Source organism: Vicugna pacos, chromosome 16 (assembly GCF_048564905.1).
Source record: "Vicugna pacos chromosome 16, VicPac4, whole genome shotgun sequence".
Lineage (NCBI taxonomy): Eukaryota > Metazoa > Chordata > Mammalia > Artiodactyla > Camelidae > Vicugna > Vicugna pacos.
The window spans coordinates 41,808,782-41,832,508 of NC_133002.1; the positions used below are offsets into that span (position 1 = coordinate 41,808,782).

General features: G+C 54.9%; 4 protein-coding genes and 4 non-coding genes across 11 annotated transcripts; 7 read left to right on the forward strand and 1 right to left on the reverse strand.

Annotated features, from left to right (window-relative positions):
- Positions 1-381: 381 nt before the first annotated feature.
- RPL23A (ribosomal protein L23a) lies at positions 382-3,548 on the forward strand. The gene is made up of 5 exons (XM_006211945.4): positions 382-537; positions 1,148-1,331; positions 2,515-2,691; positions 3,192-3,261; positions 3,489-3,548. Exons 1-5 carry the CDS (start codon positions 513-515, stop codon positions 3,501-3,503), a joined length of 471 nt encoding a protein of 156 aa, XP_006212007.1. The 5' UTR covers positions 382-512; the 3' UTR covers positions 3,504-3,548.
- Positions 996-1,061, forward strand: LOC116283769 (small nucleolar RNA SNORD42). The gene has a single exon (XR_004193477.1). It is a non-coding gene; the product is annotated as a small nucleolar RNA SNORD42 (small nucleolar RNA).
- LOC116283774 (small nucleolar RNA Z17) lies at positions 2,360-2,431 on the forward strand. Its single transcript, XR_004193483.1, has one exon. It is a non-coding gene; the product is annotated as a small nucleolar RNA Z17 (small nucleolar RNA).
- Positions 3,056-3,120, forward strand: LOC116283770 (small nucleolar RNA SNORD42). The gene has a single exon (XR_004193478.1). It is a non-coding gene; the product is annotated as a small nucleolar RNA SNORD42 (small nucleolar RNA).
- LOC116283775 (small nucleolar RNA Z17) lies at positions 3,307-3,373 on the forward strand. Its single transcript, XR_004193484.1, has one exon. It is a non-coding gene; the product is annotated as a small nucleolar RNA Z17 (small nucleolar RNA).
- Positions 3,549-3,777: 229 nt separating the features above from the next.
- On the reverse strand, positions 3,778-5,824 carry TLCD1 (TLC domain containing 1). Its single transcript, XM_006211944.4, has 4 exons — positions 5,459-5,824; positions 5,053-5,135; positions 4,878-4,960; positions 3,778-4,474 (listed from the first exon to the last, which is right to left on the reverse strand). Exons 1-4 carry the CDS (start codon positions 5,650-5,652, stop codon positions 4,091-4,093), a joined length of 744 nt encoding a protein of 247 aa, XP_006212006.2. The 5' UTR covers positions 5,653-5,824; the 3' UTR covers positions 3,778-4,090.
- Positions 5,303-16,423, forward strand: NEK8 (NIMA related kinase 8). 4 transcript variants are annotated; one of them, XM_072938978.1, is made up of 15 exons: positions 5,303-5,368; positions 10,062-10,267; positions 10,484-10,716; positions 10,948-11,079; positions 11,585-11,793; positions 11,949-12,028; positions 12,112-12,293; positions 12,415-12,565; positions 12,959-13,035; positions 13,360-13,477; positions 14,145-14,295; positions 14,519-14,682; positions 14,782-14,940; positions 15,124-15,282; positions 15,660-16,423. In XM_072938978.1, the coding sequence occupies exons 2-15, from the start codon at positions 10,132-10,134 to the stop codon at positions 15,686-15,688; spliced, it is 1,980 nt and encodes a 659-aa protein (XP_072795079.1). In that variant the 5' UTR covers positions 5,303-5,368; positions 10,062-10,131; the 3' UTR covers positions 15,689-16,423. The 4 variants fall into 4 exon arrangements, with proteins under 4 accessions (XP_072795079.1, XP_072795078.1, XP_072795077.1 ...); XM_072938977.1 differs by having other exon boundaries at positions 5,339-5,396; XM_072938976.1 differs by lacking the exon at positions 5,303-5,368 and adding an exon at positions 7,916-8,049.
- Positions 16,424-16,448: 25 nt separating this feature from the next.
- TRAF4 (TNF receptor associated factor 4) lies at positions 16,449-23,093 on the forward strand. The gene is made up of 7 exons (XM_006211942.3): positions 16,449-17,240; positions 20,233-20,284; positions 20,864-20,968; positions 21,043-21,204; positions 21,294-21,455; positions 21,541-21,696; positions 21,958-23,093. The coding sequence occupies exons 1-7, from the start codon at positions 17,098-17,100 to the stop codon at positions 22,588-22,590; spliced, it is 1,413 nt and encodes a 470-aa protein (XP_006212004.3). The 5' UTR covers positions 16,449-17,097; the 3' UTR covers positions 22,591-23,093.
- Positions 23,094-23,727: the final 634 nt, after the last annotated feature.

The window sequence follows — 23,727 nt, forward strand, 5'->3', positions numbered from 1 at the left end:
CCACGGAATCACTGTGTTATTAATAAGCCGTCCCCTCATTCGACCTCAGTTTCCACAGATGTTGTCTGAGGGAGTTGGACTGCACAAATTCTGCTCTACCGTTCTAGAATTTTGCTTTACTCTACCTGAGCCAATCTAACTACAGTATATTAATTCCAGTTTGCAGTGTTACTGTCTCTTTGAACTGTAATCCCCTTCCCTAAAGTTGCTCAAGATGCGAAACACTCAGGATCAGATCCGCGCAGTAGCAGACTACTTCATCCACCCGCCGCAGCAAATAAACACGTGTCGCAAAAAAACTACAACACCCGTGAAGCTTTAGCGTCTGACAAGCCGAGGGGTGGTGCTAGTTTAGGCTCTCTCGCGAGGAAACTAAATCTAACTACCATTCCCGGCGGGCGCTGCGGCTGCAGGTTATCCAATCAGCTTTAAATAAAAAGCGTCGCGAGTTTTCGGTGAGACTTGGCTCTATAAGCTTGCGGGAACAGACCTCCGAAACCCTTTTCACGAAGATGGCGCCGAAAGCGAAGAAGGAAGGTGTGTGATGGGCCTAGGGTTCACGGCTGGCTGACCTGGGATCCCCTGAGTGAACGAACTGGGGTGACAGTGTCCGGGCCAACCCTTGGGGTTTCTGCTCCGGGGCAGTTCCTTGCGTTTCGGCAACGTTGAGGAGCGCGTGGGCCCAGCCGCATGGTCTGGGCTCCAGTGAAGGGAGTTGGGGAGGCAAACCCGGCTGGCTCCCTCTGCCGGGGGACAGCCTGACAGTCGGTTCTGGGGAGCTCCATGTCTCCAGACTTGTAAGGAATCAGTATCCTCAACTTCTTTCCTCCCTACCCCCCCTTCATGTTAACTGGGAATATATACCCTCCCAGGATGGCTGTATAAAATTACTAGCCCACACCCTGGCAATTACCAAGCGTTCGATCATTGCTAGTTACCTCTTTTTTTAACTAGTTACTTTTTTCTTAATCATATCCCAAGTTCGCCTTAGTGTCGTGCATATGATGGAAAAATTTAAGCTCCTGAGACTGGTGATGTCTTCAAAGGAACCACTGATGCACGTGTGGCCTGGGGCGCCCACTACCGGTCTTGAGGCCGGAAGTGATCGCTTTATGAATCCCGCACCCTCATTTTCTTTCCTTCTCAGCCCCCGCCCCTCCCAAAGCCGAAGCCAAAGCAAAAGCTTTGAAGGCCAAGAAAGCAGTGCTGAAAGGCGTCCACAGCCACAAAAAAAAGAAGATCCGGACGTCACCCACGTTCCGACGGCCCAAAACACTGCGGCTCAGAAGGCAGCCCAAATATCCTCGGAAGAGCGCCCCTAGGAGAAACAAGTCAGTATCGCCCTGTACTCATGAAAAGATGTTTGGGTATCCTCCCAATGTTGGTAATTTGGAAACGTACCAAACCTAGAGCATGGTTTCTCAAAACCATGTTGGTACTTAGCGTGCTTCTCTCACTGGAGGGTGAAGAGATTAATGCGCTATTCAAGAACAAAAGGTGATTTTAGAATATTGTCAGTGATTAAAACAACCCAAAGTCACTGTCTAGGTTAAGTAATTGTTAGGTTAATTGCTTCATATGTGGAAGTGTACTTTCTTGTGAGTATGAAGTGGGACTTAGATGTTTTTTGTTTTGGAGTTCCAGGTTTAGTTTGTTCCTCATTGCACCTGTTGCTCTAGGGAATAGTCCTTGAAGGTGAAGGTGTGTGATTATTCTAGATTGATGAGATTTGTTCATCTGTATTGGATAGTGAAGGCCTATGGAAGTTTCTTTTCGTTCTTCCAAATTTTTACATTCAAGAAATGGTAGAGTAGGGGGTGTCCATGGAGGAAAGGACAGACTTTACCAACATTTGGATCTAGAAATTAGTATGATGAGAGGTTGAGACCTGACCTCTAGCTTCAAAACAGGAAGGTAGTATCCAGACAAATAGAGCTTTGCTGTTTTGAATTTCAGAGGGAAAGCTGTGTTAAGTTTGTTCAAGCCACTGTAGCTTTAACCTGAAGCTAAATAAAGTTGCTTTCAAGAACTAATGGCCTGCAAGCCAGTTTTCAGCAACCAAAGGGGGCAAAACAGTCACTTCAACCTCATAGTGAAGCACCTACATTCTTTGGAACCCTAGCCTGAGTTTCAAGATTCCATAGTCTAGCTTTGTGCTCTTGGATTACGTTGTCTAACCTCTTAAGTTTCAAGTTTCTTACAGAAATTTGCCCTTCATAAATGTTAAGGTCAGATAAAGAATGAAGAGAGTTGGAACTCAAAGATAATTGTTTAATCACTTTAAGGATGAGAGCCCTTTAAATGAGAATGTGCACAAGGTTTCTGCCCCCGAGTTGAACTCCAGGTTCCTAGGGTTCAGGGTGCACGTGATGACACTGTTAAGCGACCAAAGTCTGACAGAAATGATTGCTACTTCATTGTCTGATGCACCTGGGCTCTTCTGGCCTTGGGCTCCAAAAGGACCATCTTTTTAGTGGGCCCACGCCAGATGACTCCATTTTGTCTCACCCCAAGGCTTGACCACTATGCCATCATCAAGTTCCCCTTGACCACCGAGTCAGCTATGAAGAAGATAGAAGACAACAACACACTTGTGTTCATTGTGGATGTCAAAGCCAACAAGCACCAGATCAAACAGGCTGTGAAGAAGCTCTATGACATTGACGTGGCTAAAGTCAATACCCTGATTAGGTGAGTTGGGGCCCCATGGGATGGGAAAGGAGGTCAGGGCCTCTGTCAGAAGCCAAGAAACCTGAATGGCATGAAATTCCTTGGTGCTGCTTTTGAGGGTAGAAGTAGGTTTCCTCATGTGTAAGCCATGATAAATGAGCAGCACCTGCTGTAATTACACTCACTTGGATGAAGTATGGGTTTTGAGGAAACATCAGCTGTCCTGCCTCTAGGACTTCGGGGGTGGTGCTCATTTTCTTGATCCCTACTTCTAGGTGAAGCAGGCCCAAGACTAAGTTACAGTTAATGTCAGAATATACTTGTGTTTCCTGTAAAATGTAATTGGCTTCATTTGTGGCTTAGTGGCTTCCCCCTGACCCCCTCTGCGCAAATGATGGAAAAATCACTATTTGGAAAAAAATGACATGAACAAAGGAACCACTGATGCGCCAGATGACTGAGGAGGGAGGGTACGGGGGCAGTGAGAGCAGCAAGGACTAAGGCTTCCTTCTCCTCTGTAGGCCTGATGGAGAGAAGAAGGCATATGTACGACTGGCTCCTGATTATGATGCTTTGGATGTTGCCAACAAAGTAAGCTTCCTTTGCTACAAATTCCCTAACACCCCACCCTTCCTGGGTGCAAATTATGTGTCTGTTAGTGACCAAAGCCTGACTTCAGTGATTAGTCTCAACAAACTGCACCCTTGTCTTTCATAGGCCCTATCCCTTTTGTGCCCTCATTTTGCTTTTAACAGTGACATTTGAGCTTAGTCTTCACATTTCAACTTCTAATAACAAAATTCCCTTTTGTTTTTCAGATTGGAATCATCTAAACTCAGTCCTGCTGGCTAATTCTAAATAGAAAAATTTTTACTATATGCTTCTTGTCTTTATGTTGATTTCTGGTTGGTCTGGGGGAGGCCATACTGTGATATATACACACCTAAGTAAATAACAGGGCTTGGGCAAGATACTTGGTTTGCTTATTGTGTTGTAACATTCAGCCCTATCACCTCACCGAATTTATAGCAGAGATACTTATGACCCACATTAGGATTAGTTGTCCTAGGACAACTGTCTCCGTCATAGAGGTAAAAAAGAAAACAAGAAGCTTTACAAGAACACCTTTATCCCTGGAAGAGATCGGCAGTCTTCATTAGCATCCATTTCAGGGCAATGTGGGTTGGGTGCACCTTTCCCAACACCCATCTACCATGCCCAACCAGTCTGTCTGCTTCCTTCACCCCTTGTCCAAGAAAGAACAAGAACTTCAGAGGAGTGCTTTCATTAGGGTTTGCAATAGCGGGTGAAGAGGCTGGCCCCAGAGGATGCCTCCGGCAAGGGGCTAAGTCTTCATTTATGTGTGGGGCTGTTCTTGGCTGTGTTTGCTGTCCTTGCCACAGGTTCCCAGCTCTGCTTTTCATTCGGTCAAGAACTTGTCTTTGTGTTGCTGGCTGGGAACACGGTTAGGGCAAAAGTCAGAGCGGAGAAGGCGGGAAAAGTAGATGAGGATCATGACATCCAGCAAGAGCAAGATGCTCAGCAGAAAGGTTCCCAGGGTCCTCTGGCCAGCATAACCCAGGAAGTAATGGGTAAGGTAGGCCTGAGGGGCCAGGCGGAAGAGAAAGTACATGACCAAGTTGACATATTTGTTCACCCGATAGAGGAGGAGATCCTGGGCATTGTTGATCTTCATCATCATTCGTATAGTGAGGAAGATGTTGCTGACCTCCACCAGCAGTGTTAGGACGCCCCCACCAACAAATCTTTTCCAAAAGATGCCTGAAAAGAAGGCACCCATGGCCTACAATGCAAGAGAGAGAACGTGTTAGGGAATTCACATGCCAAGACTTCAACTGGAAAGTTGGGGAGAATATCAAGGCTACCGGTTTAAGGGCTAGGAAGTGCTCCCCTATTTGCTTTCTTCTGGGAAGAGTTTACAGTGGATTCAACACTGCATTTTGATCCCTGCCCAGAGGTTCTTGGTCTGGGTGGAGTTTCCAGTCTAAGGTGAGGCCTTGATTGCTGGCCTCAAATAGTGAATCAAGGGCACAGACCGTCAACCTAAGGCATTCTAGTATGAGAAGATGTAGGGCGTCATTGGAGTGGCGTTGAAAGATGGCCTATACCTCCCAGGTTCAAAAAGACAGGGCTGAGACTAGGTTGCTAGCACTAAGCCTATACAATATCCTCTGCTTCTCACTTACCATGACATGGTGGACAAGGTATTCCCAAGAAGCTCGTGCCTGATGGCTAATCAAGATATCCACGGTGTCGTGGATGAAATACCCTAGGGGAGAGGTGGGGGAAGAGGTATTAAGGGGACTGAACAAACTTATCCCTGTCCCCCCACCTATTTAATGTTTCCTGGGCAAGACCCACCTGTGGAGAAGCAAACGAGCAGATAGCCAGAAAGCGACCATGCTGTCTCAATTTCCACCAGCATCTCAGGGGTCTGCCATATACTGGGAGGGAAGAAGGTAGGCGCTCATCATCTCGGTATCCCCAAGGACGCACAACTTCCCCCATTACCCTTGCTAGTCCCCGGGGAGACTGGGCTGACGCTATTGGCTGACTGCGGAGCTCGGAGGAGAGCGGCTTAAACCCAGGTGTCTCCCATTTCCTAGGTGAGACACCTCCCCCCTCCCCTGGGGCTGCTGCAGTTCCTGGTTGGACAGCATTCTAAACTGGGAATCAGGTGAGACTGCCTGGGCCTCAGCCCGCTGGTGAGTGATGCGGCAAGTAATGCGGGATCCCCTAGCCTTCACTCCCCCAGTCCTTCACTCACCACAGCAGTGCCCAGATCCCTGACACAATGGAATGAGTGAAGGAGACGAGCAGGTTGTGCCAGCGCCAGGTGCGCAGGGCGTCGGTGCGCACGTGTGCAGGCAGGGGCAGGCGACAGAGCGTGTGTCGGAGCGCCCGGAAGGTCAGCGTGGCGCCCAGGAGCAGCAGCAGGACGGGGAGCGGCATTGGGGGCATGCTGGCCCTCCCTGCCTTCTACCTGTCCGCCCTCTAGGCGGCCTCCGCGGGCTGTTCGGGAACGGGGCTCCCTCTCGGGCCAGTTCACCCCAGACGCCTCTCCCGCCGGCCGCCAGCCTCACACACGGTTTCCGCGGAGCCCTGTAGGCCCCTTCTCCCCTCCCGTCCCCTCCCTGCCGGCCTCTGCCCCCGCCCCCAACCGCCCGCGCCCCCGCCCCGCCTCCGCCTGTCCCCGCCTCTCCAGCGCCTCTGTAGCTCAGAGGGCGCAAGCGGCGTTTCCCGGGGGCCCCTGGGCCCTGCCGGGCTCTCGCGGACTTCAGGGTAAGGCGGCTGTCCTAGGGGCGCCGCCACCGAGCCATCCCTCGCTGGCGCCTCCCGACTGCCGACGGAGTCCTGCTCGCTCACTTCGTCTCGTTAACCCGCACCCTAACTTTTTCTGGGGGTCCAGACTCCCCTGCCTGGGCAGGTACTGAGAGAGCTTTCTCTCCGCCCTCAACTCCCTTCTGGGCAGAGCTGGGCGTGGCCCGTCACACACCCACGTCTTTTAATCCCTGGTGCTGGGGACGGGCCGGTGCCCAGCTTCTGACAGTGATCTCCATTTGGACCCTGTTCTTGCACTGGATCACTAGTTTCTTCAGGCGAGAGACGAGTATGTTTACCTGCCTCTACCGCGTTCCGCACCGAGTCAGTGCCTAGAAACTGTCGACTAACCCATCACCGCCCCTTCTCCCAAGCTCTTATGCTCCTGGGGCCGAGCGGCAGTCACAGTCCTCCCTCAGACAGTCCCCAGGTCTATTCTCCCTGCTCCCTGGAGGCTGGGGCAGGCCCAGGCTACTGGGGTGACCCTCACTCTGCTGGCCGGCGGCCTGGAGCAGTTGCAGATCGCAGCCACTAGGTGTCAGCCTGTCCTCACCGTGGCGCCAAATCCCTCCCGCCGCCGAAAAAACAAGGTGGTTGGTTGCGGAGAGTTAGCCAGATTCCGCGAACGGAAGGGCGGTGAAGAACCGAGGGCAGGGGTAAAGGAGATGGGGGTAGTTGAGGCAGAGGGGTGAGGAGGTTCTACAAAAGGGAGGAAAAGCCAGAAGCCTGAGGCGCCAAGCAGTTTGGGTGTTTGCTCTGCCTCCCCGAAGGCTCCAAGGTTACACATTAACCCCTGTGGGGCTCCTGGGTCAACTAAGGTTTCTAGGTGAGAGCACGGAGTGTCCCGGCTGAGCAGCTTTCTCCCTCTAGGCTCCCCTTTGCTCACAGGGTAGCTTTGTCCGCCAGCCACACCAGCCTGAGCCAGCGACCGAGGGGCCCTCACAGGGCCCTTCCAGCAGTCATTCCACGCGGATAGTATAGGCACCCTTTCAAGGGACAGGGTGGGAGCAGAAGATAAACAGCCCTTTCCTCATATTCCTCACCCACTCAGAAATAGGGACGCTAATCACCATCCTTCCTGCTTCCTTAACTAAGCTTTTATGGAGCTTGTGAAGATCAGGAGGCGCCGGGAGACACCTGGAATTAAACTTACTTCCGGTCAAGATCTTAGACATTGGTACTAACCAGCCCCCTACCTCTGGGCAGAAGCCTTGAACCTCTATAACCCAAATGACTGTCTTTCCTCCTCTCCCCGACGCTTTCAGGTAGTGGTTCACTTCCCTCCCATTGTCCCCCAAGGAGGTCCTCCCTAGTTGAGTGCTGTAGGAGGCAGCGTTGTATGTGTGCATCGGGGGAATTATGGGTGTTGAAGAGCGCGGTGCTCGCTAGTCGGGACAGCCTGGAGATCGTGTTACGTTCTCCCTAGGTGAATCAACTTGCACAGCTCAGGGTTTCCCCGGTCCCTCCCTAGGCAAACACGAAACTAATCCTGCACCCTGCCCCCACAGACCGAGAGCGCCGACGCTCTCGGTTGTTTTAGTAGTGTTTATCGTTTGCGTGCCAATGAGAATCTGCCCTCTCCTTCGGAAACGGCGTCACTAGTGGGCAAAGAAGGGGAAAGAGAGAAGTCGATCCTCTTTTCCCAACCTTACTCGGCCTGCGCGGAGAACCCTTCTGGTCTAAGGGAGATTTGCGAGGGCCGGATGCGGCCACATTTAAGTGGCTGGTACTGTGTTGGCCTTTACAGAGCGCGCCAAGAAATGGCATATCGCCCATTTCTTGAACCCTGTTAGACTGACTGCAGATTCGGGCTGCAAGAACAGTGCAAATCAGCCAAGACAGATGAGAGGTGGAATCAACACCTAGCTCCACTTGCTCCACCCCGCAATTATTTTACAGTACAGGGGGCGTGGCTCCAGGGAGGGAGGGTCCGCGCACGCGCCGCGTCTAGGCTTGTCGGGGTTCCGGAAATGTGACTCTGAGAAATGAGATGGAGAAGTACGAGCGGATCCGAGTGGTGGGGAGAGGTGCCTTCGGGTGAGCCAGGGCTCTGGGGGAGGAAATTGCTCGGGGAGAGAGAATATAAGCCCCAACTCCGACCGCGAAATCACTGCCCGCTTAGCCCCGCCCTGAGGCGTGAGCGCCCACGGTGGGAAGCCCCGCCCAGGCTTCCGGTCCTGGTCGAGGTTGGGAAACTCCGCCTCCAAAGAGGTCACGCCCCCGGCCAGCCTTTTGCGCCCACGGCAGAGTTCTGTTCTTTGATCCTGACTTCTTCATTCAACAAATACTGAGCGGCAACTATATGTGTCTGGCTCTCGGTGCTGGGTATATAGCTAAGACCAAAATAGGCTTGGTCTTTTCCCTCTCAGAGCTTACAGACTATAGGAAAGTTATACAAGAAACAGAACATTGTTAAAGAAGTGATTAAGAAACTTTGAGAATAGAGTACGACACCAGGGAGCATTTGTTTGTGGTGGTCAGGGAAAATTTCTCTGAGAGGTGAAGTTTAACGCCAAGACTTGAGGAATGAGGACCAGAATTCTGAAGAAGGCAGAGCTTTTCAGGCGGAGGAAATAGCTTATGCCAAAGTCCTCACATGGGAAAGAATTCAGAATACTCAAGAATTGAGAAAAAGTCCAATGTAGTTGGAAAGTAGCAAGCAACGTAAAGAATGGAATAGAATGTGATTGTCACAGAGGGCGGGAACCAGATTATGGCCTTGCAGGCTGGAGTAAAGGAGTTGGATTTATTTGCAGTGTAAAGGAAACAGGTTTAAGCAAAGGCATGATCTTGATATGATTTGTATTTTTTTTAGGTTTTTTTTTTGAGGGGGGAGGTAATTAGGTTTATTTATTTGTTTATTTACTTTTTAGGGGAGGTACTAGGGATTCAACCCAGGACCTCATGCATGCTAAGCATGTGCTGTATCACTTTGAGCTATACCCTCCCCCTGATTTGCATTTTTAAAATGTCACTCTGGCTGCTGCGCGGAATTTAGATTTGAGGGTGACAAGAGTGAAAGCGACCATTCAGAGGCCAGTGCAGTATTCTAGGCAAGAAATGATTTGGGCAAGGGTTATAGTACAAGATACAGAGAGAAATGGGTAGGTTCACAGTATCTTGGAGGTAGAAACAGGATTTATTAATGTGTTAGTGTCAGATAGAGGAAAGATTCTGGCATAATTTCCAGATGTCTGACTTTAATAACTGGGGGACGGTGGTATCATTTACTGATACGGAAGAAACTGAGGAAGGAAAGGTTTTGAAGGCAGGAATCAGGAGTTTTTATTTTGAACTTGTTAAAATTTAGGATGCTTGCGAGCCATTCAGGTAGAGACGCAATGCAGGTAGTTGGATATGTAAGTCTGAGGCTCAGAGGAGAGGTCTGAGCTAGAGATATACATTTAATACTTAGATGATCATCTTATAGTCCATCATTCAGCAGATATTTCTTGAGCTCCTACTACGTGCTGGGGTATGCACTAGGCTATGCAGTGGGGCTATAGTGGTGAACGAGAAAGAACAAAAGTCTTCTTAATAGACACTGACTACAGAGCTGGAAGGAAATAATAATATAAATGGCTTCCACTCACTGAGTATTTTTGATGTGCTGGGCACTGTGCTAAGTGCAGTCCGTGCATTTTCTCGTTCTATCTTCTCAACAACCTTGTGAGATTGATCCTATTTTCCAGATCCTGAGGCTACATAATTTAAGACCAGATAACTAGTAACAGGAGGAGTCAGGATTTCAACCCAGGCAGTTAACTCCAGAGTCTGTGGGGACTTACAGAGCCCAAAACAACTTTACCTCATTGTGCCTGGGGTGAAACTGAGTCCCAGATGAGTTCAATGACTTGCCCAAAGTGTCACACAATTTGTGGTCAGTTCTCCTCATTCCTAAACTCAGCGTTCTGTGCACTTACTTAGATGAGCTCTTAGTTTAGGTGCTCATTGCCCTCTCCTAAGGAAAACCCAGTCACCAGGTCTGCCCTGCCTGATAGGTGGTTGGAGGCTCAGCTGGTACCCACTCCTATACTCTCTGTCCTCAGGATCGTGCACCTATGCCTGCGCAAGGCTGACCAGAAGCTGGTAATCATCAAGCAGATCCCAGTGGAGCAAATGACCAAAGAAGAGCGGCAGGCAGCCCAGAACGAGTGCCAGGTCCTCAAGCTGCTCAACCACCCCAATGTCATTGAGTACTACGAGAACTTCCTGGAGGACAAGGCCCTCATGATCGCCATGGAATATGCACCAGGTAGGCCAGCCTCCTTGCACTGGCCTAGCTGCACCTCTGGGACAGGCAGGCACTGATCAGCTTGGAATGGGCTTGGCTGAGGGTCAGAGGTATAGAGTTCCGACCCCAGTTGTGTGTCACTAGTAGGGCCTTGCCCTGTCTGGGCCTTTGATTTCATATAAAGGAGAGTCTTAGGCATGGAAAACCTCGATCTTAACTAGTCTCTTGTGACTGCAGGCGGCACCCTGGCTGAGTTCATCCAGAAGCGTTGTAATTCCCTTTTGGAGGAGGAGACCATCCTGCACTTCTTTGTGCAGATTCTGCTGGCGCTGCATCATGTACACACCCATCTTATCCTGCACCGGGACCTCAAGACCCAAAACATCCTTCTAGATAAACACCGCATGGTCGTCAAGATCGGTGACTTCGGCATCTCCAAGATCCTTAGCAGCAAGAGCAAGGCCTATACGGTGCCTGGGCATGGAGGGGACCGGAACGGTGCTGGAGGTTTTGAGGGCTGAGGCCAACTCTACATCCCTATCCCCACCTCATTCCCACACCCAGGACCTTGGCCCCTTAGCTCCTGGCTGCAGAAGGAAGCACTTTTGTCTGCTTTAGGGAGAATCTATCTCTAAGTAGGGTTGTGGGCAGAGCCTTGGTCCTCCCACCTCCAGGCTGAAATACTAGCTTCCCTCCTGCAGGTGGTGGGTACTCCATGCTACATCTCCCCTGAACTGTGTGAGGGCAAGCCCTACAACCAGAAGAGTGACATCTGGGCCCTGGGCTGTGTCCTCTATGAGCTCGCCAGCCTTAAGAGGGCCTTTGAGGCTGCGGTGAGTAAGCTTCACCAAGGAGACAACTGGGAAATCTCTACCTCTATCTCCTCCCCCCTGAAGTGCTTGGCACCAAACACTTCTGTGTTTCTTCTGTGGTTGAGTTATCTCTCTCTTATCAGATTAGTGGGTTACCCCACTCCGGGTCTGTGGCTTCCCTCAGACTATGGGTTCCTGATGGTGGGCCTTGGGTCCCCCCATTAAACTGAGGGCTCCCGAGGGCAGGGCCCTCCCATCAGATTAGGGACCTCCAAAGGGCAAGACTTGAGTTCTCCCAACAACCTGGGATTTCTGAGGACATAGCTGCAGCTACCCTATCACGTTCTTAAAAGCAGGATTTGGCTTCCCTGTCCTTCTGGGAATCCCCTCACTAGAAAAGGCTTCTGACTGCAGGGCTATAACCACCCAAGGCTAGGGGCTGGGGCTGGGGCTGGAGCTGGGGGGGTGCTACTGTTTAAGAGCCTGGCCTGAGGCTCTGGCCAGTCCCACATTGGTGCCTTCACAGAACCTGCCAGCACTGGTGCTGAAGATCATGAGTGGCACCTTTGCGCCCATCTCTGACCGGTACAGCCCTGAGCTTCGCCAGCTGGTTCTGAGTCTGCTCAGCCTGGAGCCCGCACAGCGGCCACCGCTCAGCCACATCATGGCACAGCCCCTCTGCATCCGTGCGCTCCTCAACCTCCACACCGACCTGGGCAGCGTCCGCATGCGGAGGCCGGTGCAGGGAGCGGGGAAGGGGGCCCTGGGCAGCAGCAGGGTGGGGAGCATAGTAGGCCTGGGGCAGAGGGGCGCGCATGGCAAGCCCTCCATTGCTGCGTGTGGGAATGCCAAGGAGGGTCCTTGTCCTGAGGTCCCCATCTGTCCCGCAGGGCAGAAAAGTCCCTAGCCACCGGGCCACCGATGGCCCCTGGCAGCACAGGGAACAGGACCACCAGCGCCCGTTGCAGGGGTAAGTCGGGACAACCGCCCGGGTTCCCAAGGACGCTATGGCATTCCCATCAGTTTAAAAGGCCTGATGAGCTGTCCCTGCAGGCGTCCCTCGGGGACCCACACGGCCTGCCATTCCGCCGCCGCTGTCGTCGGTTTACGCGTGGGGCGGTGGGCTCAGCGCTCCGCTGCGGCTGCCAATGCTCAACACAGAGGTGGTCCAGGTGGCAGCCGGGCGCACGCAGAAGGCCGGCGTCACGCGCTCTGGGCGTCTCATCCTGTGGGAGGTGAGCCGGTTGGAGTGTGCCTGGAGGGAAGGGGATGCGGGTCTGGGGCCGGGGGCTGGGGGCGGCGTGTCAGGAGCCGGGCGCTCAGGCTCCGGCCCCGCCCTCTCGTCTCCCCTCGCAGGCCCCGCCCCTAGGCGCCGCAGGGGGCTCCCTCCTTCCAGGAGCAGTGGAGCAGCAGCAGCCCCAGTTCGTCTCCCGTTTCCTGGAGGGCCAGTCAGGTGTGACCATCAAGCATGTGGCCTGTGGGGACCTCTTCACAGCCTGCCTAACTGGTGAGCCAGTCACGGGACTACCCTGTGGAGACCCCGCTATAAGAAGGCCTTCCAGAGCAACTTTCCTCGTTGCCTGTCGTTTGCAAACTACTCACTTAATAATGCGTCTGTCCACCAGGGGTGCTCTACTTACACATTCTTCTTTAGCTTCACAGCAGGCCTGGCAAAGCAGTTACATTATCCCCATTTGACAGATCCGGAAACTAAAGCTCAGAGGCTGTCACTTGGGAAGAAAGACCCCTGTCCCTTTCTCCCCGTTCCCATTCTTCCAGCCCTTGCGTGCAATTAAATTTTCTTGTTCCTCCAGCCCAAGGTTGCACTGGTCTGTCTGGAAAGAATCTAACCTCTCTTCTTCCTCTCTTCTTTTCCTTTCCTCACTGTCCCCCTCTCTAGACCGAGGCATCATCATGACCTTTGGCAGTGGCAGCAATGGGTGCCTAGGCCATGGCAGCCTCAATGACATCAGTCAGGTGGGTGCTGCGTGTACTTTGGGGAGGAGGAAGTGCGGAGATGGCAAGGAGCCCAAATCTGAGAGCTGACACTGAGGTCAGGGGAATACCCAGCAGCCACAGGTCCCTCTAGCTCCCAGGCTGCACCTGTTCTGGGCAGCATCGGGGGAAGTACAGAAAGACCAGGCTTCCTCACTGGTTGCAGTGGCGGGTAGGGGGGATTTAAAGAGACAGCCACCTTCCTGAGACTGCAGTCTTCAACTTCATCCCTACAGGGGATGTTGAGGCCAGGTGGCTACTCCAGGCCCCTTGCCCACAGTCTACCCTTGCTTCCTCTCTTTCTAGCCCACCATTGTGGAGGCCCTGCTGGGCTATGAGATGGTGCAGGTGGCCTGTGGGGCCTCTCACGTGCTGGCCCTGTCCACTGAGAGAGAACTGTTTGCCTGGGGCCGCGGAGATGGTGGTAAGCTTTCACTCTGTTTCAGCCTCTGGCTCCGTCTCACAGTACCCCTCAGCCACAATTTGTTCTTCACAGCCATCTTCTACCCCATGGCCCATTCTCTCTTCCCTCTTTTCACTCTAATTCCATTCATTTATTAACTCAAGAAATCTTTATTGCACACCCATTATGTGCCCACTTTGTGCTGGGTGCTGAGACAAGATAAACAAGATGTCTTTTCCTTCAGGTGCTCATGATGTAATGAGAGGGATTTGACTCGTCCAGCAGTATCTGTTGTGGACCTCTCTGGGTCAGGAATCAGGCTGGGCATTGAAACTAGAGATGACTTAGATGGGGTTCCTCTCCTCCTAGAGGACTGATTCTAGATGGAGGAGGGATGACACTTCCCCATCATGATAGAGGACAGACAGCAGCAGGCCTCCCCGCAAGGTCCAGAGGTGTGAGAACCCAAGGAATGGCAAGGAGCTCCACCTGGAGGAGACAGATGTGGCATCTAAACAGGGCCTTAAAGGAGGAGTAGGATTTCGACTCACGGAGGGGCCAAGGATGGGCATTTCAGTCTGAGGAATAGCCTTCACTCATGCTGTTACTTCCTCTCCATGGGTCCTTCTTATCCTGGGATCACCAACCCTAAAGCTCAGTCTAGTCCCATCCTGGTTTCTCCTTGTAGGCCGGCTGGGACTGGGCACCAGGGAGTCCCACAGCTGTCCCCAGCAGGTACCCATGCCCCCAGGACAGGAAGCACAGCGGGTTGTATGTGGTATTGACTCCTCCATGATCCTCACTGTGCCTGGCCGAGCCCTGGCCTGTGGGAGCAACAGGTAAGTAGATGCATGTTGATGAGCAGCCTGCCCCCCGCCCTCCCCAGCTGCCAGTGCTCAGTCATTGCCTATCTCCCATCAGGGATAAGAACTGAGGTGGGGTTGAGGGTGCTGGGTTCAACCCAAGGTGGGATTTGTCCCCTGGTGCACAAGCTCCTGCTCAGATAAGTAGGGGCGAGGACAGTCTGTACAAACTGGACTTGGCTTCTGGCTCTGTCCTCAGGTTCAATAAGCTGGGTTTGGACCACCTCTCCCTGGGGGAGGAACCTGCTCCCCACCAGCAAGTGGAGGAGGCCCTAAGCTTCACACCACTAGGTTCTGCACCCCTGGACCAGGAGCCCCTGCTGAGCATGGACCTGGGCACTGCTCATTCAGCTGCTATAACTGGTGAGCAGGACATGGCACAGGAGGTCAGAGGTGGACTTTCCTGGCTTCCTTGGGTCCTCAGTTGAGGCACCCTTTTCTTCTTTTCCTCTTCCCCTATAGCCTCTGGTGACTGCTACACTTTCGGCAGCAATCAGCATGGGCAGTTGGGTACCAACGCTCGCCGGGTCAGCCGGGCCCCTTGTCAAGTCCAAGGCCTCCAGGGCATCAAGATAGCGATGGTGGCCTGTGGGGATGCCTTCACTGTAGCCATTGGGGCAGGTGATTAGTGGGCACTATGGGGGCAGATAGGAGCATGCGCAGGCCCATGGGCAATGGTGGGTGATGCTCAGGGCTGCTGTACTCAGCAACCTCATGTTGGGGCTAGTATGGCAGTCTAGGAGGATAGCTACTTACTAACCTATGTCCTTCTCCCATTTCCCTCCTTGGGATTCTCTTTGGCAGAAAGTGAAGTGTACTCTTGGGGCAAAGGGGCCCGAGGTCGACTGGGAAGGAGGGATGAGGATGCTGGACTCCCCAGGCTAGTGCAGCTGGATGAGACACACCCCTACACAGTGACTTCTGTGTCCTGTTGCCATGGAAACACACTCCTAGCTGTTCGCCGTGAGTTATAACTTCACCCTCACCCACACAAGGGTTAATCCAGCTGGCCTCTGTCTGCACTCCCATCTTCAGTGGTCCCAAATTACTAAAACCATCTTCAGCCCCCAGAAAGCAAAAACTGTGGGGCAAAAGTGAGCCCCTGGGGTGGACAAGGGTGGGTGCTTCTTGAGCCTCATTGAAGGGCTGCCTCCACTGCTCACCAGGGCCCAAATGCATTCTTTCTTCTCCAACTCTCAAGTTCAGTTTAGTGTGAACCTCTGTTTCTGGCCTGGCAGGATCCAGAGTCTAGGGCCCCGTGTGGGAACTGAGGTAGTTGAGTCTTGCTGGGGGCACTGCCCTCTGGGAAGCTGCAGGGATTTCTCATTTGTATTCTCCAGCCATCACAGATGAGCCAGTCCCACCCTAAGGCACCTGGATACACCTCTGGACTACCCTGATATTGCTTCTCCTCTGCTTGTTCTTGAAAAGTGCAGGTGCCTCAGGCATGACCATCCCCCTGGATTGTATCATCAGTGGAGTATAAGAACCAGTAAAGCCTCTGCTCCACATTTTGCCCTGGATGTGTAAAACTCAACCCACCCTATTCCCTTAGCATCCCTCTTTTCCCTTCCCACCCTTTCTTTTTAGTCAGCGTCCTCAGGGTTCAGCCTGGCTAGAGTTGGAAGCCAGATGTTAACCTTTGGAAGCAGGGTGGTCTCCAGAGCCTCTGCAGAGAAAGGCTGGCGGTAGCTGTGACTCTACCCAGACCCTGCCCCTTCCCCTAGTCCAATTAGAAAATAAGTCCCTGCTGTCTACTGGGAGAGCAGCTCAGTGCTTTGGAGCAGGGCAAGCCGGGGCCTGCCTGGACTGGCCATTCCGGTGGCCTAGCCCCTGCATTGGCCTGAGGCAAGGAGGTCTCAGGAGTGCTGCCACCCGCCCCCACTCTTATATCCTGAGGCAGGGATTTGCACAATTTCTGAGTGCCTCCCTTCCCTTGCGGGAGTGCATGGGTTGCAGTGGACTGCAGAGGGGATTCCTGCCGTAAGGTTGCCCCTCACCCCACGCCATTCCCCCAAAGCAGGTTGGGAGAAAGGTTAGCTGGCTGGACCAGACCAGCTTCCCAGATGACTGGAAAGTAGCGCCAATAAAAATCAGCTGCCTGCCTAGAGTGTGGGTCTCTTCAGGGGTGGGGGTGGTGGCCACCCCAGGGCTGGGTTGGGCTCGATCTGGGCTGCAGGGCCGCGGTCGAGGGAGGAATGTGGGCGCAGCCTTAGGCTGGAGCCCAGGTTCCCCTGGCCCAGGGCCCAGCTCGGCCTCCCCGCCCAGCTGGGCTCCCCGGATCCGGTTGCCAGGCTTCGGCTGCCTAGCACCTGGAAGCTGGAGCCCCGGGCCCCTGGGCGACACGTGGCCCCTGAGACTGAGCTATTGACTCCGGAGAAAAGAATCTTTGTAGCTCGGCCCGGCCGGTCCCGTCATGTCCTCCGAGGCTCTCCGCCTCAGCCAGGGTCAGAGCCTCAGCCCGAGCTCTGGGGAGAAGCAAAGCCTCGATTTTTCTTCCCGAGGGGAAAGAGGAGCCCCTGCTTCGAGGGGGAGCCGAGCCTGGCGGAGCGCGGACCCCAAAGCCTCCGGCTCCTGGGGCGGGTGGGGAGCCGGGCGCGGCGGGCACTAGGACCGCGCGAGCGCAGCCCCGCCCCCTCTTCCGGCGGGCGGACTCAAGAACTGGGCGCAGGCCGCGGCCGCCAGTCGGCGCCGCCCGGACCCGGGATCGCGGCCCGAGCGAGGCGCGGGCTGTGGGGCCGCTGCGCGCCCGGCCCCGCTCGCCCGTGCCCGCCCGCCATGCCCGGCTTCGACTACAAGTTCCTGGAGAAGCCCAAGCGGCGGCTGCTGTGTCCGCTGTGCGGGAAGCCCATGCGCGAGCCCGTGCAGGTTTCTACCTGCGGCCACCGCTTCTGCGACACCTGCCTGCAAGAGTTCCTCAGGTGCGGCCCGGGGGGAGCGTGGGACGGCGGGTGGGGGATAGGGCACGCCGCCGTGGGAGGGTCGAGGCCAGAGGCACCACGGCTCTTTGTCTGCGCTGCAGCCCGGTGATCTCAGGGGCGCCCAGCGTGACGTCACGAGGCGGCGGTGACGTCAGGCCCCCTGAGGGAGGACCCCACGCTCTAATCCGTAGGGTCCCGCGTGCTATCGGCGTCCGCCCCAGGTGGGAACAATTCCCTGCCTTCCCGCAGGATCGAGGTGGGAAAGCACGGGTCTTCCTGACCCGTGGCCGGCCCTTCCCCCTCACCTGAGAGCCAGAGCGGCCTCAGCCTTGAACTTTGAATTCTTCTGGGAAGAGGACAAAATCCTGTTTCGCGCAGCACCTTAAGCCTCCGGAATTTTCAGCTACCTAAGCTCTTCTGATTATTCGGAAGTTACGAGAACCGCAGCTATTGTTCTCCCATTTCACAGATGAGAAAACGAGATTCAAATTCAAAAAAGCCTGCTACTGGCGCGGGGTCACACGATTACCTAAAGGCTTAACTGGTGTTTAAGCCCAGGCTGCTCGTGGTCGCAGGGTAGAGGGAGGATTGCGAGTCTACAGCTCTCCCCTGCAGTAGGAACCCTTTGGGTGTCCTTCCCTGCCCCTGGAGGTCTTGAGCGAGCGGTCTAGAAATCGTTAGGGGATCGCACCCTGCGTGCGACTGAACGCCCCCTGCCCTCTCCCGACCCAGGTCACCCCTTGGTTCTTGGGCAGAGGTTGAGTTCTGGGCGCCTTGCGGTGTCTTGAATCTCCTGCCCACGCTGGGACCTGCTCAGTCCCGGGTGTGGGGAGGCAGGAAGAGGGAGCCCCGGCTCCTGGGGAGGTCGTGCTCCAAGAGCACCGGGAAGGCTGGGTCAGCCACTGCCATGTGTCAGGAGGCCGTTTGTGAGGGTTCGCGGGGCGCAGGCAGGGAGAGCACTTTTGGGGCTTCTGCCTTTAGTGCTCCCTCCCGCCGTCACCCGCAGCCCCGAGCCTGGCGGAAATCTCAGCAGGTCCTTTGTTTTCTGTTCCCCGCAGCCTGGGCCGGTTCTACTCTCACATATGCTCCCGCACAAGCTGCTGTGCTGCCCCCTCCTCCTTTTCCCTCACCCTCCTCCCTCCTCCCTTCTGTGTACACAGACTCCCCTACCGACACACAGTCCCATTGTCTTCTCCCGTGCCCTTCCCCGGCCCTCTGGTTTCCAGATGAAGCCAGCTGAGCCTGCCCCCCTCCTCAGCTGACCCACTCTGACTGCCTCGGGGAAGGAGCGGGGGAGGGGGCTGTCAGCCCCGTTTCCCTCTCCCTCTGCCCCTCTCTGCTGCTTCTGCCCCTCCCCCTCCCGGAAATCCCCTCTTCCTCTCCCACAGCCCCCTCCCCCCATCCTGTCTTCTCCCCTGGGCCTGGGCCTCCACTGCACCGCCTGGAGCAGTCTCAGGCCCCTGCCTTTCCCCCTCCGCCTAGCGCCGGAGAGCTCTGTTGCTGAGGCCGGGAGGAGGGAGGTAGTGGGACAGGCTCTGTTCCTCACTGCCCCTCCCACTCTTCCACCTAGGGTGCCCATAGCTCTGGGGGAACCTTTGTCCTGGCTGGGCCCCAAACTGCCCAGGCTAATCTGCCTGAAGCCTGGGGACTTGCCTCAGTCCCTTCCCTGACTCCAGAACCACTAAGTCAGCACATTCCTGAGGCCGCAAAGCAGACCCCCTCCCTCATGGCCCACCCTCTTTCCCCACTCCTGCCTGGGCCATTACTCAAGTCTGTTCAGAAAGGCTGGTTGCCTTGTGGGCACGGGCACACCTCCTCACTGCCTGGGCACGTATTTTTCTTGGCAATGGCAGCATGGCCAGTAGTAGTCATGAGGTCGGGAGGAGGTGGATGCTAGAAATTCTTTGAGCACCTGAGCCATGGACTGCCCAGGTCCTCCAAAGTGCCGTGGTGGACAGGGCTCCCAGGGAGCCTTTGCTTCCGCCTTGATGCTTGCCTGCTTCCTACCTACCTGACTCAGACTTGCCAGAAATGCCCTGCCTGAGGGCCTTCAATCCTGCTGGGTGAGCCCTTGCCCTGCCTGGGCTGTGCCAGGCATGTGTGACTGGTCCTGGCTAAGGTCAGCAAGGCCATGTTGGCGGAAGGAGGCGTGCCAGAGGTTCCTTGAGTGCTAACAACCTGGTGAGGGATTGGTGGAGGAGAGGAAGGGCAGTGGACAGGGTCAGCAGGCTTCACATGCCTGCCGTGCAGTGACCAGAGCCTTGGTATGCTTGTCTGGACAGTTTTTCTTGCACTAGCATTTCTTCTGTATGCAGGGTAGTAGAACTGATCTGAGCTGTGGAATCAGATATATATAGGTGCTGCTTCATCTGTGAGCCTCAGTTCTTTGATCTGCAAAATGGGGACATTGAGCCCCTTTTCAGAGGCAGGTGATGAGAACTGGGTGGGAACATAAACAGTACCTTTCCTCCTCTTTGCTTTAGGAGACACACCCTCATAGGAAGAGGGAAGGGATTGGATAGGGTGGCTCCAAGCTGACCTTTGCCCTGGGTTCTTTGCTGGGCACCCGCATGGGGCTGGGCAGCCCTGGCACTTAATCTCAGTTCATCCCTGATCACCCCCCCCAAATCAACTTTCAGCCTGACCAATGAAAACTAACCCGGGGGAGGGGTTGGCTGGGCAGCCTGTTCCTTTCCTAGTCCAGCTGCCACCCTGGGAGGAGGGGTGCCAGCTGCCACCTGTTGGCCAAATGCTGTCTAAGGCAGCTGCCTTGGCCTCCAGAACCACCCCTCCCCAGGATAAGACCTGGGATCTTCTAGGGTCCTGGAGAAGTGGGTACCCTCAGGCCTCTGCTTACCCTCTCAGGTGGGGCTGTCTGGGAACTAGTCTGGTGAGGGAAGGAGGCTGCCCTGGTTGAGAGAGTCAGGCCTGGGGCTCTCCCTTCCCATGGTGTGGAGCCTTGACCCTGTCTCTCCCCCCCAACCCCCTGCAGTGAAGGAGTCTTCAAGTGCCCTGAGGACCAACTTCCTCTGGACTATGCCAAGGTGAGTCCACAGTGCCAGGTACAGGCTCTCGCCCTTGGTGGAGGCTGCAGCTGCTGGCAGTCACTGGGCTCAGGGCCAGTGTCAACCCAGTGCTGTGGAATAGTGTGCCCCCACAAAGGTGGCCTGTTCCCTCCCACCAGGACAGTTTGCAAATGAGGCCCGTGTTTGCCCTGGAGGGCAGGCACAATGCCCAGCCTGTGGGGGTGCACAGAGCTGCTCTGTGCCCACAAGAAGTGTTCCCCTCCTCTTTGGGTGGCTGGCCAGACCTGTGGCTGAGGGCCAGGACCCCTCTCCCAGGGAGAAGGAAGCAGAGGGTGTGGGGGCTGCCTGAGACTAAGCAGGCTGATTGGCTGCCACTCCAAAGGGAGTGTCATGTGCCAGCATGTTGGAGGACCTTGGAATCTAGTGTTGGAGCAGATACTACCAGCTGTACCCTTTGTTCCTGGGCATAGAGAGGCATTTAGCCCAAGAGAGGCTGTTACTGGCTCTAAGGTAGAGCTACCCTGTCTGGGGGTGGAGGAGGTGGGAACCAGGGACTGTAGCAGGCTCTGACCCTGACCAGTCCTTTCTTGACCACAGATCTACCCAGACCCAGAGCTAGAGGTCCAGGTACTGGGCCTGCCTATCCGCTGCATCCACAGTGAGGAGGGCTGCCGCTGGAGTGGGCCCCTTCGGCACCTACAGGTGAGGCTCTGATGGGGGCGGGCAGGGGGCACTTCCCTCTCTTGGTAGGCATTAACTGCCATCTCTCCCTCCAGGGCCACCTGAATACCTGCAGCTTCAATGTGGTCCCCTGCCCCAACCGCTGCCCTGCCAAGCTGAGCCGCCGGGATCTGCCTGCACACCTGCAGCACGACTGCCCCAAGCGGCGCCTCAAGTGCGAGTTTTGTGGCTGTGACTTCAGTGGGGAGGCCTTTGAGGTGGGTGGGGCCTGGCTGACAGTAGAGGGAGAGTGGGGCACCTGGTGGCCCACGGATCCCTAAACTCAGCCCGTCTGGCATTTCCACAGAGCCACGAGGGCGTGTGCCCCCAAGAGAGTGTGTACTGTGAGAACAAGTGTGGTGCCCGCATGATGCGGCGGCTGCTGGCTCAGCATGCCACTTCTGAGTGCCCCAAGCGCACCCAGCCTTGCGCCTACTGCACCAAGGAGTTCGTCTTTGACACCATCCAGGTGAGGCCCTTCCTGAGCTGGGGGCGATGGGGCAGGTAGCAGGGAGTTGGGCTGCTAACTGCTTCTCTCTGCCCTGCCACCCCAGAGCCACCAGTACCAGTGCCCCAGGCTGCCTGTGCCCTGTCCCAACCAGTGTGGCGTGGGCACCATCGCTCGGGAGGACCTGCCGGGCCATCTTAAGGACAGCTGTAGCACTGCCCTGGTGCTGTGCCCATTCAAGGACTCTGGCTGCAAGCACAGGGTGAGATGCCCCTCTTCCTGTCAGCTCCCTTCTTGGTCCTTGAAGCCTCGGACAGAGGCCCTTAATGGTCCCTTCTCTGCTGATCTGAAGCCTTCAGTCCTTCCCCTTTCTGGCCAGCTCCAGCCTCCTCCTAGTGCCATCTATCTTCCTCATGCAGAGCTGGGTGCTGGCCACCCTGTACCCACTCCTCTCCTGTCCTCTGGACTTGCCCCTACTGATAGCTCTCCTCCCTTCCCCCATGGCCTGGGGCTTTGCCAACAGTGCCCTAAGCTGGCAATGGCGCGGCACGTGGAGGAGAGCGTGAAGCCACATCTGGCCATGATGTGTGCCCTGGTGAGCCGGCAACGGCAGGAGCTGCAGGAGCTGCGAAGAGAGTTGGAGGAGCTGTCGGTGGGCAGTGACGGCGTACTCATCTGGAAGATTGGCAGTTATGGCCGACGGCTCCAGGAGGCCAAAGCCAAGCCCAACCTCGAGTGCTTCAGCCCTGCCTTCTACACACATAAGTATGGCTACAAGCTGCAGGTGTCTGCCTTTCTCAATGGCAATGGCAGTGGTGAGGGCACACATCTCTCACTCTACATTCGCGTGCTGCCAGGTGCCTTTGACAATCTCCTCGAGTGGCCCTTTGCCCGCCGCGTCACCTTCTCCCTGCTGGATCAGAGCGACCCTGGGCTGGCTAAGCCACAGCATGTCACTGAGACCTTTCACCCTGACCCAAACTGGAAGAATTTCCAAAAACCAGGCACTTGGCGGGGCTCCCTGGATGAGAGTTCTCTGGGCTTTGGCTACCCCAAGTTTATCTCCCACCAGGATATCCGCAAGCGAAACTATGTGCGGGATGATGCAGTCTTCATCCGTGCCTCTGTTGAATTGCCCCGAAAGATCCTGAGCTGAATGCAGATGGGGCTGCAGGAGAAAGGGGGATGGAACATAACCTCCATCGGGCACTGGCTGAACCTGAAGAGGGGGCTGGACCCCCTTACAGCTGCTTCTGCTGTCTGGGTTCTGTTACCCTGTTCCCCCTCCCTCCTCCTCTACCACCCTCAGGTGCCTCCTATTGGTGCTTCAGCCCTGGCCTCTGAGGAAAGCAGGTCTTAGGGTCATCAAGGGCTTGGAAATAAGTGATCCCAGGGCCTGTCTCCTGGACAGGGCGGACATGCCTTGGTGCGGGCCACACTCTACCCTGGACTGAGGTGCCTGCTGGTGCTATGTCCCAAGAGCCATAGAGGGGAGGGGGAGTTGGGAAACTGAGGGGCAGTTAAAAGTATCTGTCTTGAGATCTGATTTCTCTTCCCCTTTCCCCAGCTGTGTCCCCTTTGGTTATTTATTTACTTAGTGCCAGGAGGGCACAGCAGGGGAGCCCTGGTTTTTAATAAATCCTGAATTGTATTTATTAACTTGGTTCCAGCCTAACTCATCTGGGTTGGTTAGGGTCCTGGCAGGCTGGGCCCAACCGTGAGGTTAAAAGGACCAGAGAGGGGCTGCAACCCTCTTGGCCCCAGAATCCAGCTGCTGTGCTAGATCTCCCTCTGGTGGAGAACGGAGGGACTGCACTAGGCTTTGTTTGGAACAGTTGCCTGCCGCTGCCCTCTGGTGATTAGATGGGGAGGTTCAGGCTTTGGACATTTTGTAAAGTTAGAGGCCCTGATCCATACCCCACTAAGGACTGACTACCTGTGCTGTAGTCAGGTCTCTCTTGGTCTAATGATAATAAGTACCATTTATTGAGTAATTTCATGTGGCAGACAGTGCTAAGCACTTTACATGCACTATTTCATTTAACACAACAGTCAAATGATACAGCTTTTAATAAAAGCTATCTATCTTAGTGGGCTGTGGTGAAGATTTAATGAGACAGTGCATGTTCCCAACACAAGATAGTTGACTGTTCCTATTCGTGTGTTTCAGTCTCAGATTCAACCGTCTCAGATTCAACCAACAGTACAGTGGAAATACTTGGGAAAAGTTCCAGAATGTTATAAAAAGCAAAAATTATTGGCCACTCATGGGCAAATTTACACAGTATTACAT